Consider the following 16129-nt stretch of genomic DNA (forward strand, 5'->3'; position numbering starts at 1 on the left):
ATAGAAACTAGTTCTATTAATATTTAATTATTTGTTTGTTGTTTATTTGTTTCTTTCAAAAAATATTCATTACCAGAAACACCACCTAAAATATAAAAATAAATAAAAAGAAACAGAAAATCATACCAACAAACAACTATAAATAATAAAAGAATGAATGAATGAAATATTTTCTGTATATGCAGAGACACATTAATAATTTTATTAAACATTACAATCATAATTGTCAACATAGTTATCGTTATAACAATTACATAATTAATTAAATGATTTATTTTATTTTTTACTTTAATCATTTTCATCTTCATAAATACTTTAATAATAACTTCAAATAAACAATATCATAATAAAACACATTGAAGATACAACAAATATCAAAGTAAAAACAAAAATAAATCTTAATTACAAGAAAAGAAATAAAAGAAATAATGAATATCATTCAATTAAATGATAATATGATGTGGTGAAAGAAAACGAATAATACATGAAATTAAAATAAAAGAGAGAAATAACATTATATTTAAATAATTCATCTAATATCATTAACAATTTAATACACAAAAACTTAATAAGAAGAATAAAAACACTCAAACTACATTTAAACTTTCCCAATAATATATTACAAACATTAGTCATCAAAATTATGAAAGACTTAATGTTTTACATTTTCAATTCTGATAATATAATAGAAGAATAATCATCTAATTCTATCACAATTTAAAATAAATAGAACATAGAAGTAAAAATATAATGAAGAAATTGAAATAATTATTTCTTAATATTTATACAATCCAAATGTATATATCTATTTTTTAGTCTTTTATTGTTTTTATGGTTTATTTCTACAATTCTTTACTTAATAATATAAAGACATTGAACTAATATTTGTTTGTTGTCAGATTATATTTCTTTCTTTAAAAGAAAAATAAGACACAGAATTTTGATTTTGGTTTAACAAATTTAAAAGTTAGATATCAATTAAATTATTGAAAAAATTTCTTTAAGAAGAGAAAAACTATAAAATAAAGAGTTGTATGACTGAAACTATTGACTTATTTGGAATTTCATTATACCCAAATGAAATTATACCATGTTCTCTCTTGAAAGAATTATTTATTCGTTTGCAAGATGAAATGAATAAAAAGATTCAACAAAAATTATTATATCATCAACAACCCTCATTTCAAATTCAACTTACTCAAACAAATAATGAAATTAAAGAACTACAGTCTGAACTTATCAATTTGAAAACCCAATTTCATCATATTCAAACACAACAACATGAAATACTACATCAAAATAATTCTGTTCATTCAATTACACAAACATTTGAAACTCAACAAGATAAATTACCCCAAACTCAAAGTAAACAACCAATAACTAACCAAACGTATCAAATAAAACTTCCTACTGAAAAACCTCTTTCAATTGGAATAAAAGAAAATCCTTCAAGTACACATAAAAATGATATTAAACCATCTAAAACAATATTAAATAGTACTAATTCGAGAATTTCAACAATCAATGAACAAAGAAATAGGTTATATACTAATACATTCTCTGAATCACTTTCATGTTCACCTTCTGATTTTCAACAAGAAGTAGAAGATAATCAAATTCCACTCTCTGGTAATACTATATTTCAAAATGAAAGTCAATTTCATTCTTCTAATCATTTATTTTATTCTGAAGCTCTTTATTTTCATCAACCATCACAACCTTCTTATTCTCAATTTTTAACTAATTCTACAGTAAATACAGAAGTATCAAAACCAGATATAACTAAACATAATTCACAAAATGATTTATGTAAATCTATTCAATTATTAGAAACAAGTGATAAAGTATTAAATAATATACACAAGTCTATCTCATTTTTTAAAGATTATACTGGCAAAAGTTCATATAAAATATTATTTGATTCAAATAAACTTAAAGATACAAATTCATTCCCATCACAAATTTTTTTTCAAAGATGTAAATATATAAAGAAATTAGCAATATTTATATGTTATGGTGAATATTTATTTGGAGTATATTATAATAGTCAACTTATTCCAAGTGGTTCAATTTTTGGAACATCAGATTTTCTTTTTTCTATTACTTCACCAAAAATTTCTGAATATAAGAAATTTGACATTAATTCAATAGGAATACATAAATTGATTCTCTCTGGTTTTTATAATTCAACTGAACGAAATAAATTATTTGAAATAAAATTTAAATTTGGGTCAATGGTTATTTGTTCACCCCCAAATGAATGTTTGAATAATGAAATTGAATTAATTACAAATGATGTATATCAACAAATGGCAATTAGTTCTTGTATTCCCAAATCACCATTTAAAGCTGATAGAATAATAAGTATTTCATTTGAAATATGAATAATTAATTTTTCATTAGTTTAAGAGTTTTTATTGTTTTTGTTAAAGTTGAGAAGTGAAAGTAAAATAAAAAAAAAGAAGAAGAAAAAATGAACTTAAAATAATAAATTTGGTTATGAAAGAAGTAAAACATTTAAATCCTTCTTATATAAATTCAGGAATGATTAATGATACTGCTAAATGGAAATGGGGTGAATATAAACAATTTCATATGATTGGATATATTAATGATAATTCTATTTTAATAGTAAATGCTGATAATTTACGAGTATTTCAAGAACTTGTTTTTGATTCTCCACCAATTTCATTCTCTTTTTCACCTAAAGGAACGCTTATTGTTTCAACTAAAGATGTAGTTATTATTTATCATCCAGAAAATACAAGAACATTATTTCAACCACCATCATATCAAGAATATTCAAGACAAAATATACAAGTTGATTCAGTCAATTTTTTAAATATTGAAAATGAAGAGAATAAAGAATATTTTATTGCGACAGGTATATTTCTTCAGATTTATGAAATTAAAAAAAGAGAATCTGATCAAATCTTTTCTATTCCTATTGTTCATCAAAAACATCTTTCTACTTGTATTGATGGTATTCATTTTACTACTTGGGGTGATAAAAATTTTGTTAAAGTTTGGAGATATATTCATGAAACAAATAAAGTTGTAGTACAATATATTAAAACAAATGGTAAAGTTAAATATGCTACTTGGAGAAGAAATTGGACACAAGGATCACCTGCATTACTTATTATTTGTGATGAACAATCAACTACATTATGGTATGATAATCCATCATCAATTCAAAGTGAATCATTTTCTTTATTATGTTTTACTGGATTATATATTCCAGCATCAGATGGATTAGTGTCATGGATTTATTATCATCATAAATTACATAACCCATATTTTCCAATTCCTAAACCAAGTGAATCAACATCATTAAGTGGATTTCATAGTGCATCATTATGTCAAAGATTACTTCCAAAAATAGATATCCCACGACAATTTTCACCTGATTATTTAATTCAATTTGATGGAACAAAAATTATTATAATAACTGTCTCTTTTACTCCTCAAGGAACTCCTATTATTGATTTTTCTGAACCAATTCTGTTACCTGATAATTATTACAAAACATTTAATTTTAATAAAATCAATTCATTCATTCCTATGTGTACAGAATCACTTAGAGGTTGTGCAAAACCAACAAAAATATCATTATGTTGTAGAGCAGAAGGGAAATATTCATTGTTTTCATTAAAAAAAGAAGATGATGAATTACCTAAAACGTTTAAAGAACCATCACCATTAGTTATAGCAGGACATACTGCTCCAATAGAAACAATTATTGTTCATCAAACACAACAATATTTTCTTTCAATTTCAAAAAATGAAACTATTTTATGGTTAATTGGTGGTGTACAACAATATCTTGGAGCATATCTTAAATTAATTGGAATATTAAAACCTTATAAAAACTATTGTTTTATTCAAAATTATATTGTTGGAGTTAATGGAAAAGATGGAATAGTTTATCAAATAAATCAAACTGATACACCAGAAGAAGTTGATAATTTTACAATTCCATTTGAATCAACATGTATTTGTTGTATTCAAAATATTATTTGTATTGGATCTCAACAAGGTATACTTATGTATTCATTTAATGGTAAAATGTTAATGAAAGGAACAATTCGAGTAAAAGGAGTTATAAATATTAATGGAAATGAAGGAGGAATTATTTTTATTGGAACAAATGAAGGGAATTATTATTCTAAAATAGATAAACCCGTTGCTATTCCATTACCAATTGAAGGTAAAATATATTCACATTCTCAATTAAGAATTTGTGTTATTAATAATTGTAAAATAAGTATTTATCAAAAAGAATCATCAGAACATTATGAATTAGAAGCGACATTAGGTGATGCTTCTAATGATATTGTTATTTGTCAACAAAGATCAGGATATATTGATGTTTCAATTGGAAAGAAAAATGTTCTTGAATGGTGGGTACCATCAACAATTGCAAATATTAGAACATATAATTCTGGATATGAATTATTAGATTCTATTCAATTTAGTGAAAAAATAGGAGCAATAGGAATAACAAAAGAAGGTACTACTATTGTTGCAATAGGAAAAAAAATTCTTATTTATAGTAAATGGGAACAAAATATTCAAAGAATTATTCAATGTATTGAACCTCAACAAAGTTATTCATTATATCATCCAAGATGTTTATTACAATTATTATTTGCTGGTTCATTTAAACAAGTTGAAATTATATTATCAGTTTACTTAGAAACTATGAAAAACTCACAACCATTTCCATTAATTTATGATGATGTTTATGAAATATATAACTCAAATGATAGTTATCAAAAAGAACAACAAAAATTATATTCAGAAATTATTGAATTATTACAACAAATGAGAGATACTTCAATTACTACATCTGAACAAGCATGTATTGCTGCTATTTGTGAAGCATTAAAAATAATTAATTCAATGGAAGGACTTGATGAATGTGGAAAGAATTATTTCATTTCATTTAAATTAGACTGTTTATTAAATAAAATTTGTGGAAGAATTATGACACCAATTGATTTTATTTGGGCATATCATTCAGAAGCAAAAGAATCATTAAAAAGAGAATTAGAAATAATACAAGTTGATTTAAATGGAGCAATTGAAAGAGGAATTGGATATTGGATGTTAAATAAACCAGAATTATTAAAAGATATGTTATCAAATATAGCAAAAATTGAATATATGAAAAAGAAAGATCCAAATGATGTTGCAATTATATATATTTTATTAGGAAGAATTCCTGCTCTTGCAGCATTATATAGATTAAATAAAGAAATGAAAATTAATGATTTTTTAATGAAAGACTTTAATAATGAAAGAAATAAAATAGCAGCAATTAAAAATGCATATGTATTAAATAGTCAACATAAATATATTTTATCAATTGCATTTTTCTTAATTGGTGGAGCAATTACTGAAGCAATTCAAATTTCATTTGATAAATTAAATAATATTGGACTTGGTTTTATAATTGCAAAAATATGTAGTTTAGATTTTGAAACAACGATAAGAAATGTTTTATTACCTGAAGTAATTAAAAGAAATGATATTGTTGGTCAATTCTTTTGTTATATTCAATTAAAAGAATATCAAAATGCTATTAAATCTTTAATATTAATGAAAGAAGAACCAACACTTTTTTATTTATTAGAATATTTTAAAAGTGATGGATTATTAAAACAAATGTATGGTGTTAATGAAATTGAACATTCTTCATTTAACTTTATGAGAAGAAATATTCATTTATATTTAAGAAATAGATGTTCTCCTCTTGCTTATCATTTTCTTGATGCACAATTTGATCATACTTCATATCTTTCTAATTCAACAGTTTCAACAAAAAATGTTTCAATATCAAATACATCAAATGATGATTGGTTTGATGATTTTATGAGTAATAGTGCACCAATAGTTGAAGAAAAGAAAAAAGAAATTTCAATTAATCAATGTTTCCCAAAATTAATTGGTGATTTAGATATTAGTTCAATGAAAATTATTGCTCAAACAATTGCAGAACATTTGATTCATCGATTTGTATTACTTTCAAAATCATTTGAAAAAGATCCAATACTTCAAAATTTTGTAGTAAATAGAATAGTACCATTTTTAAATAATTTTGGCATTGAAAAAGAATCTGTTATAACTACATTTTATGATATTTGTACATTAACAGATTCTATTGATGTATTATGTATTTCTTCTTGTCTTAATGAACAAGAAGTTAAAATTAATAATTCTCTTCAAGACTCTCCTTTTGTTTCATCATTTGTTGATCAAGGAATGAATTATTCTATTCCAAAAAGACCTCCAAATGATGATATTAAAATTCCAATTCCAATTAAACAACGAACTATCATTTCACCAAATACTCTTCTTTCATCAGAACCAAAAACACCTTCAATTAAAAAACAAGTGTTACCAAAATTATCAAATAGTATTTCACCAAAAATGGCAACATCAAATTGTCTTGGAATGCAATTTATTAAAAAAGCAGAAGAACCACTTTATTTATATTTAATTTCAAGAGTATTTCCACCAGTTCATTCATTAAACGCTTTATCTCATTTATATTCAGAAGCACATCATGTATTTGTTACTCATTTAAATAAACAATTACAAATTCCAAAAGAATTTGTTAGTTTAATGGTAATATTAATATTTGTTGTATCTGGAAGAATTAAAAATTATGATTTAGTATTTAAATTAATTTCTACAAAAGATAGAACATTAAATAATGTTTGTTCTATTCTAAAAGAATGTATTAATGATGAACAAGAAGAAAATCAAGAAATGAGTGATTCAGAACAATTTGTAACTGGTTTATTAATGTTATTTACTATTCCATTACTTTCTGAATTACTTAAAGAAGTTGGATGTGTAAAAACTGATTTAATGTTAAAAAAATGGAAAGAGAGTTTAGTTAGTTATACAAGTTATTTAACTCCTACAAAACTTTTAGAAGAAGCACCAACTGAATTTTCATTTAGAATATTTTCTAAACAAGCAATTGAATATGCAGAAAATGCTTGTCAAGATAATGAGTCAATGAAAATGTTATATAGTTATTTTAAAAATAATCGTGCTGATGTTGTACGAAATACAATGAATTCAGTTTTTAATTCTACTAGTCTTCCTTCATATGTTAAAGAAGTTGAACCACAAATTAATGTTCCTCAATCCAAAAATACTTTAATGATTGATACTCCTCCTGTATATTCATATTGTTGTTCATATGATAATAATTTTGTTATTTATTCAACAAAAGATGGAATAAAAAGATTAGCAAAGTTTAAAGGTGTTCATAATGATATTCAATTTTGTTTTTATGGAATGCATCCTCAAACAAAAAAAGCAGTAAAAGTAACTCAATTTATTGGAAATTGTATGGATGCTAATCCAAATCATCCTTATTTTGTTGTTGGAACAGAAGATGGATTAATTTTAATATTTAAATATTCTCAAGATGAAGCTATTCAACAAACAGCAATTCATAATAATATTTCCCCTAGTTTAAATGGAAGTGGACCAAAAGGATTTGGAATTAAAAGTGTTAAATGGAATAATGCAGGAACTAAATTTATTGTTAGTGATGCAATGGGATATATTGCTGTTTATAGATTTACAGTAAATGAAATTACAATGATCTTTAGTGAACGTATATTTATTCATGGTGTGGATGCTTGTTTTATCGGTGAAAGTATGTTTTTTGTTGCAACTGGAAATAATGGAGTAAAAGGAGAGGTTGTTATTGGTAATTTATTAGAATCAAATACTGTTGTTACTAGAACAGTTGTTGGAGTTGTAAATGCTATGTGTCTTGTACAACGATTTGGAAGTGTTATTATATCAGATAATGAGGGAATTAAATTTGTTGATTTACAAACTGGAAGAGTTTTTAATGAGAAAAAATATGAAAAAGGAGTTTGTGCAGTTGCAGTTGATACATATTCACTTGTTTTATTTGTTGGATTATGTGATGGAAGAATATTAATGAGTCATCTTCCTGACTTAGAACAAAATGAAGAAATAGGAAAACATGAAAATACTCCAAGAGGTGGAAAATTATTTAAACTTTTAACAAGCTCAAATTATCATGCAGTAAATAAATTAGGAGTTGTATGGTTTGATAAAAATTCACAACCAGAATTATATTCTTGTTCTAGTGATGGAAGTTTGATCCAACGTTCTTTAATTTATTTCCAATAAACATAATTCTATTTCTTTCAATTTATTTATTTTGTTATTTTAACATATTTAATAATTTTTATTATAATAATAAAAGAATAATAACCATAATTTTTATTTCTTGTTTTTATTTATTTGTATTAATTTTATTATTTTAATTACAATAGTTATTGGCATAAAAGCATATGCTTTTCTTCTTTAAAGAAAAAAGTTACAAACGTGCCATAGAATAAAATTCATTCTACTATCCAACATTAATAGAATAGTGTTTGGCTGTTAGGAGTGAAAAAGTTATTTTTTTATTGTTAAAACTAATCTTAATGAAAAAATAACAAAACAAAAAAAAAAATGAATACCAATCATTTACCCATTTGAACAATTAAAATTCTTTCAGCAGAAAATGGTGTTCCATCACCATTACAATATGATTGATTCATACCTTGATATACCATATACAATGAATGATTATAACTACAATTCTCTCCGATTGAAGCAATGTCAATCCATCCTCGATAAAAATTACCTATAGAAATAATAAATTCATTTTTACTCCAAATTTTAATATCTCCACCATAACTTAATAAATCAACATCTTCTGTTTGTTCTTCATCCTCTTCATAATCTTTAGGAATCCATCTCATTGTTGTTCTTTCATCATTTGATGGATATAAACAAAAGACAAAATGATTATTGTCTTCAATAATATCAATATTTTCTTCTTCTTTTTCTGATAATACTTTAATAGAATGAGAAATAAATCCACCAAATACATTATCATTATTATCAATAATAATAACATAGATATTTGGTTTTTTTTTAATTTTATCAAAAATTACTTCATAATTACTTCCATCAATAACACTATCATAGAGTATTCTCATTTTATTCATTTCAACCCATGTCATTAAATATTTTACATTATCTTTAATAGTTTCAACTTCATTTTCTTCAAACATTTTTTCATATTTTTTTACCATTCTTTCATTTAATATAAATTCTTCATCTTCTTCATCTCCTTCTCTTTCACTACTTTTTTCTGTTTTTATTAATGTTTTATTTTTTAAAGTATTCTCATCTTTTGATTCTGTTCTTTCTTTTTTAATATTATTTGAGTTTAATCTTTTTAATTTTATTGGTTCTTCAATGTCTTTTTTTTTTCTTTTTATTCCACCTTCTCCTTTGAGAAGAGAAACTTCCTTTCTTAATTCATTTAGTCGTTCATCTTTCTCCTTTCTTCTTTCACTAATACAATCATTTATATAATTTAAATAATTTTCAGCAGCTTCAATACGAATTCTTTTTTCTTTCAAAATTGAATCAATTTCTCTTAAAGATCGTTCCAATTCTTCAACTTTTTCTTCTCCATCATATTCCTCAATTCTTTCAATAACTTTTTTGAAAGAATTTCCTAAATCATATTCTTTCATCACTTGTTCTTTAAACGAATTGAAATTAAACATAATATTATTTCCTTTTAATTCAATTCGTTGTGTTGCTGACATCTTAATAAAAAATCAAAATTTTATAAGTTTTTTCTTATTCATCTTAATTGGTTATTTTCATTGAACTTTTTCTTTTTCCTTGGATGATTTAAATACTCCTTACTTTTCATTTAATCAACGAAATACGGAATAAAACCATTACTATACTTCAAATCATATCATTTTTTTATCCCGATAAAATCCAATCAAAAAAGAGATTATTTTCCTTAATTTTGAATGGAAAGTTGTTATTAAGAAATTAAAAAATCTCAACCCTTTCAAAAACAAAAAACAAAAAAATTAAGTAATCAACTAAAAACCAAGAGATGTCAAGTGAAACTCCAACAATCTCTATAACTATTCATGAAGCACGAAATCTCCCTCAAAACAAAGGAAAACTTCTTGGGTTTTATGTTCGATGTAAAAATAATTTTAATGGGAAAATTTTTCAAACATCAACAAAAGAAGGTACTAACACTCCTTCATGGAATGAAACATTTGAAATTGATGAAAGTAAAAAGATAAAAAATGAGAAAGAATTATATTTTCATGTATGGATGAATTCATTCTTCAAAGAATCTATTGGAACTTTAAAAATTCAAATATCAAAGAATAAGTTTGAAGATAAATGGTATATGTTAGAATTAGATAAAAAATGGATTAAAGAAATTAATAAGGCAGAAATACGAATTAGTATTAACCAACTTAATTTTAAAGAAGAAATAAAAGAAAAAGAAATAAAAGAAAAAGAAATAAAAGAAGAAAAAGACTCATTATTAAATAGTAAAGATAATGAAAATTTAAATTTTGAAGAATTTAAGTCTAAATATAATATAATTGGAACAAGTGAATTAGGAGAAGGAGCATTTTCAATTGTAGTTGCAGGAGAAATAATTAAAACAAAAGAACGAGTTGCAATAAAAAAAATAACAAAAAAAGATATTCCAGAAGAACAATTAGAAATGGTTAAAAGAGAAATTCAATTAATGAGACAATTACATCATAAAAATATTGTAAAATTATATGATGTATATGAAAATAATGAAATATTATATCTTATATTAGAATATGTTGAAGGTGGAGAATTATATGATAGATTAGTTCAAGGAGCATTAAATGAAAGACAAGCTGCATGTGTATTATACCAATTAGTATCTGCAATAACTTATCTTCATAAAAATAATATTGCACATCGAGATCTTAAACCAGAAAATATATTATGTGTATATAAAAATAAATTGTATATTAAAATAGCTGATTTTGGATTATCTAAAGATTTTTCTACTTCAATACTTCAAACATGTTGTGGAACACCATCATATGTTGCTCCTGAAATTATTAAAGGAGATTGTTATACTTGTCAATGTGATATTTGGTCAATAGGAGTTATAACATATTTAGTTTTAAGTGGAAATTTACCATTTTATGATGAAAATGAAGAAGTTATTTTTGATAAAATATTGGATGGACATTATGATTTTAGTTCAAGTATTTGGCAAACAATTAGTGTTAAAGCAAAAGATTTTATTATTAAATGTTTAAATGAAAATCCTAATGAACGACCAACATCTTTTGATTTACTTAAACATTCATGGTTATCTAATGCACAAGTTAGACTTGATACAGAAGAAGAAATAGGTGATGAAAATAATAAATTTATGTTTGAACAAGCATGTGGATATGTTTCAAAACAAGGAAAGACAATGGGTTAAAGAAAGTTCTTAATAACGTAAAAAAAAGGGTTAATGTTGATGAATTAGTCATCAATTATTGTATAATTTTAATTGAATAAAAATAAAGTGAAAGTTTTGATTTTATAAAAATAAATAAAATAAAAACAAAAAGAACAGACAGACATGATTGAATCTTTCTTCCTTCTTTTAGTTTTGTTTAAAATTCATTCATTTGCTCAATGTAGTTATGGATGTTCTGATAAATGTATTGCTTTATTTACATGTAATACATGTAAAGATGGTTATGAACAAGATGGTTCTTGTCTTAATTGTATTAAAAATGAAGTTAATTTTAAAGAAATATATTTACAAAATGGAACAAAATGTCAACGATTCGATAAAATAATTTCGAAAACAAATTGGCTTCCTTCTAATTTAATTCAAATAAAAAATGGAGAATATAAAGTATTAAATATTAATGAGTCGAGTTATATTGATTATGGTCCTTGTTCATTTCCAGATAATAAATATCGATTATCTCAATGGGTTGCAATTAATATGTCTTCATTTCAAATCAATAAAATTATTGTTATTTCAATAAAAAGAAAAAATTATAACAATTTAGATTTTAATCCTATTCTTTATATTGATTCTACTAATTCATTATCAAATACTTCAATTCCTTATTGTTTTACAAGAACAAAACTTTCTAATGAATCAGCTTCAATTTCATTTCCTAATCTTTTCAATTCTATTCCATTTATTTATCTTTATTTTTCTATTGATGGTATTAATTCAATTCAATTTGAAGTATCTGTTTCTGATCAATTAGAGAATATTACAATTCCATCTTTTCAGTTATTTGAAAATCAAACTACTCAAATGTATTTTAATACTACTCTTCAATCCTCATTTACTTTTGATTTAATACAACAAAGTCATTATAGATTAATTAATTGTATTAAAACAACATTAATAAAAATTGCATTAATTACAATTGAAATGAATGGAGATTATACTTTAATTATTGATTCATTACATGATGATAATGATCTTTTTCTTATTGAAATAAATCCTTTAACAGAAAAATGTATAAATATTTGGTTTGGAAAACAATATTCTTTTGATACTTTAAATAATCAACGTGGGTTATTTATTTCTTTAAATGCTTCTCTTTCTTTAAAAAGAAGAACATTTTTTATTGGAACAAAAAATCATTTATATAATCCAATAGTAACATTTAAAGTAATTTGTCCTGATCATTGTAATCAAAAATATGGAAATGGATATTGTTCTAAATATGATAGTAAATGTATTTGTAATGAAAGTTTTGGAGGAAGTGATTGTCATAAAAAATGTTGGTATAATAATCAATGGACAATAGGAAATGGTGAAGGACTTTGTTATTTTGGTGAACTTCATTGTAATGAATTTTGTAATTGTGAAAAAGGATATATTAATTTTAATCATTATTGTATTACACAAACATGTTTAGATAATATAAAAGATCATAATAAAGGAATTGAATGTATTAGAGGTAATTCACATTGTTTAAATAATTGTTCATGTGAAAATGGATATACAAATATTTCATCATTTGAATGTATAAAAAATGAATGTGGAAATGGAGAATTAGATGAAGGAGAAGAATGTGATTCAGTACCTAATTGTAATATTTATTGTAAATGTAATGAAGGATATATTAAAGATATAAACAAAAATAAATGTAATGATATTCAATTAGAATGGTGGATATATATAATTATTTGTAATGGAATTATTTTATTATTTATTATGTTTATTATTATTGTTATTCTTTCATCTCATTACATTTTTAAATCTAAAAGAAAAGATAATAATGAATATATTCAACAACAACCAATGTATTATCTTAATCTTACTCATTCTAAAAACTTAAATATATTTGGTTCTAAAACATTAATTAAATATTCTCTTCATCCTCATAACTTGGATTTTGGAAATAGAACTAGTCCTACAAAAATTCATGAAACTCATTTTCAATCTATTAAAATACAAAATAAATCAAATACTAAATGGATGATGATTATATTTCATACAACAAATACTCCTAAATTTATTATTCATTTCGAACCTCAAGTTATATTTCTTCATCCTTTTAATAATTCAATTAAAATTAACGTTTCTTTAACACTTAATTGTACAACAAAAATAAGAAATACAAAAATTCCATATACTGTTTGGTTTTCTTCATCAAAAAAGACTTTACAATGTATTGAATTATTATTAAAAAATAAAACAATTGAAACTTGGACTCAAAATAATCAACTTGAACTTTTTTATTATTTACGTTCAATTCCAATTAGATATCATAGTAATTTAATAATTAAAACTGATGCTGAATCATCATTATCATTAGACCTTGATGAATTAAATATTCATGACACTATATATTCAGAATCAAATTATGTTCATAATTATATTGGATATTATCGTGCTGTTCCTGTTTTTATTAAACAATATCGACAATCAGATTATTCTCAACAACAATGGCAATTATTAAAATATGAAATTAATTTACAATATATAACATTAAGCAAATTAAGAAATCCATTTATTGTTAATTTTATTGGTTCTGTTAATTACACTAAAGATATTTATATTATTACTCAATTCTTTAAATTAGGTTCTTTAAGTCAATTTATTCAAAATAATTCTAATGAAATTATATTAAAATTACCATTTAAATTAAAAATTAAAATAATGAAAGATATTGCTAAAGGAGTACAATTTCTTCATTATAATAATATTCTTCATCTCAACTTAAAACCAAATAATATTTTATTAAATTCTTTATTTGATATGTCAAATTGTTGTGTTAAAGTTACTGATTATTGTTCATCACCTAAATTACTAACTATTAGAGAATTATTAAATCAATCAAGTATTTATTATAATGCACCTGAAATTTTTGAACATTACTTTTATAAACAAAGTGATTCTTTTTCATTTTCTATTATTTGTTGGGAACTTTTTTATCAACAAAAGTATTTCAACAAAAATTTCAATTATCAAAAACCCAAAAAAAATATTCCTGTCTTTGTTCGTCCTCATTTTGATGATTCAATTCCTTTTCCTTTAAAAAATCTTATTCAACTTTGTTGGAAACAAATTTATACTGAACGTCCTTCTTTTGATTTTATTGTCAATAGTCTCAATTCTATCTTTCATACCCCTAATAATTATGAAATGTTAGATAAAGATGTTGATTGTATTGCTTTATCTGATTTTATTAATGAAAAACAACAACAATTTTGTTTCGAAATGATGGTTCATTGAATTTTTTGTATTTATAGAATTGTTTCATATTTTTTTAATATTCGAATTTATTAGAACATTAAAAAAGAACTGAGTGAAATTACATTTTATTATGCGTTTCATTCAATTTACTTTTCTTCTTATTTCAGTTTGCTTTGCTTTTAAAGCATGGGTAATTACTGATAGTCATTTTGATCGTGATTATACTGTAGGAGCTTATTCAAGATGTAATGAAATGGATGTTTGTATTAATTTATTAATAAAAATGAAATAAAAAATAATAAATTGTTGTAGTGCTGTCATGACTATTCTGTTCCAAAGAAAGGTAAAGAAGAATTTATCTCTGGTCCATGTGGAGATTATAATTGTTATCCACCACTTAATGTTAGTCAATCTGCAATTGACTTTATTTATCAACATAGAGATGAATCTAAAATAGTCTTTTGGATGATGGATACTTTACCTGCTACCTTTTTAAAACAATCTAAAGAACGAAATGTTTATCATATTAAAACTCAAGCTATGGAATTACAAAAAAGACTACCTGGATTTAAAGTTTTTCCTGCTCCTGGAAATCATGACTATTTTAAACATTCTGAATGGCAATTCCCTCCTGAAAGTCAATGGATGTTAGAAATTATGATTGACTTATTTAAACCTTGGTTATCTGATAGTTCTTTAGAAACTTTTAGAAAGGGTGGATATTATACTGAATTAATTGATTCTGGAATGCGTTTAATATCATTAAATATGGCATATTTAGATGTCTATGGAATTCATTCTCAAGAATATCCTGCTAAAGACCCAGGAAATATGGTTGCATGGCTTAATTCAACTCTTAAAGAAGCAAAAGAAAATAAAGAACGAGTTGTTCTTATTTTCCATGAACCAATTGGATTAAAGTCAAGTGGTGCAGTAACTGTTCATCCTAGATTCAATCAAGATTTCAATCATATGATGACTTTATATGGAGATATTATCATTACAATTCTTACTGGTCATGAACATCTTGCTGCTATAAGATTACTTCCTTCTTATGAAAATCCAACATTTAGTGTTATAGGAAATCCTGCTTGTACTTCAAGAACTAATTTAGATCCAAGAATTCGTTTAGTAGAATTTGATATTCAAAGTCTTATTGGATGGAAAGAATATAAACTTGATATTGAAAAATGTAATTCAAATGGTAAACTTGATTGGGAATTTGATTATGATACTAAATCTTTATTTGGTTTCGATAGACTTTCCTTACAAGATACAAAGGAATTTATTAGAAAATTAGAAAAGGATGATTCTTTCTTTGATAAGTATAGAATGCATTGTGGTTTCCATAATGGAAAAGAATATCCTGGTAATTCTCGTCATGCTTTCATTTGCTCATTAATTTCATTAACTGAAACTCAATATCTTGATTGTGTCAGAAATGGACCAATTCAATAAGAAAGAAAAAAAAATTAAAAAGAGGTTTTTATTAATTAACAATCATTTTGGTTTTAATATTTTAAT

General features: G+C 23.8%; 6 protein-coding genes across 6 annotated transcripts; 5 read left to right on the forward strand and 1 right to left on the reverse strand.

Moving 5' to 3' along the window:
- Positions 1 to 1034: 1034 nt before the first annotated feature.
- ENU1_066880 (hypothetical protein) lies at positions 1035 to 2384 on the forward strand (the record flags this gene model as incomplete). The annotated part of the gene is made up of 1 exon (XM_008858305.1): positions 1035 to 2384. The coding sequence occupies one exon, from the start codon at positions 1035 to 1037 to the stop codon at positions 2382 to 2384; it is 1350 nt and encodes a 449-aa protein (XP_008856527.1).
- A 115-nt stretch (positions 2385 to 2499) lies between these two features.
- ENU1_066890 (hypothetical protein) lies at positions 2500 to 8193 on the forward strand (the record flags this gene model as incomplete). Its single annotated transcript, XM_008858306.1, has 1 exon — positions 2500 to 8193. The coding sequence occupies one exon, from the start codon at positions 2500 to 2502 to the stop codon at positions 8191 to 8193; it is 5694 nt and encodes a 1897-aa protein (XP_008856528.1).
- Positions 8194 to 8531: 338 nt separating this feature from the next.
- On the reverse strand, positions 8532 to 9674 carry ENU1_066900 (hypothetical protein; the record flags this gene model as incomplete). Its single annotated transcript, XM_008858307.1, has 1 exon — positions 8532 to 9674. One exon carries the CDS (start codon positions 9672 to 9674, stop codon positions 8532 to 8534), a length of 1143 nt encoding a protein of 380 aa, XP_008856529.1.
- A 305-nt stretch (positions 9675 to 9979) lies between these two features.
- Positions 9980 to 11365, forward strand: ENU1_066910 (protein kinase, putative; the record flags this gene model as incomplete). Its single annotated transcript, XM_008858308.1, has 1 exon — positions 9980 to 11365. One exon carries the CDS (start codon positions 9980 to 9982, stop codon positions 11363 to 11365), a length of 1386 nt encoding a protein of 461 aa, XP_008856530.1.
- Positions 11366 to 11509: 144 nt separating this feature from the next.
- Positions 11510 to 14644, forward strand: ENU1_066920 (receptor protein kinase, putative; the record flags this gene model as incomplete). The annotated part of the gene is made up of 1 exon (XM_008858309.1): positions 11510 to 14644. One exon carries the CDS (start codon positions 11510 to 11512, stop codon positions 14642 to 14644), a length of 3135 nt encoding a protein of 1044 aa, XP_008856531.1.
- Positions 14645 to 14735: 91 nt separating this feature from the next.
- ENU1_066930 (acid sphingomyelinase family phosphodiesterase, putative) lies at positions 14736 to 16063 on the forward strand (the record flags this gene model as incomplete). The annotated part of the gene is made up of 2 exons (XM_008858310.1): positions 14736 to 14864; positions 14918 to 16063. 2 exons carry the CDS (start codon positions 14736 to 14738, stop codon positions 16061 to 16063), a joined length of 1275 nt encoding a protein of 424 aa, XP_008856532.1.
- Positions 16064 to 16129: the final 66 nt, after the last annotated feature.

This window comes from Entamoeba nuttalli, assembly GCF_000257125.1.
Source record: "Entamoeba nuttalli P19 unplaced genomic scaffold asmbl_3403, whole genome shotgun sequence".
In the NCBI taxonomy this organism is placed as follows: Eukaryota; Evosea; order Mastigamoebida; family Endamoebidae; genus Entamoeba; species Entamoeba nuttalli.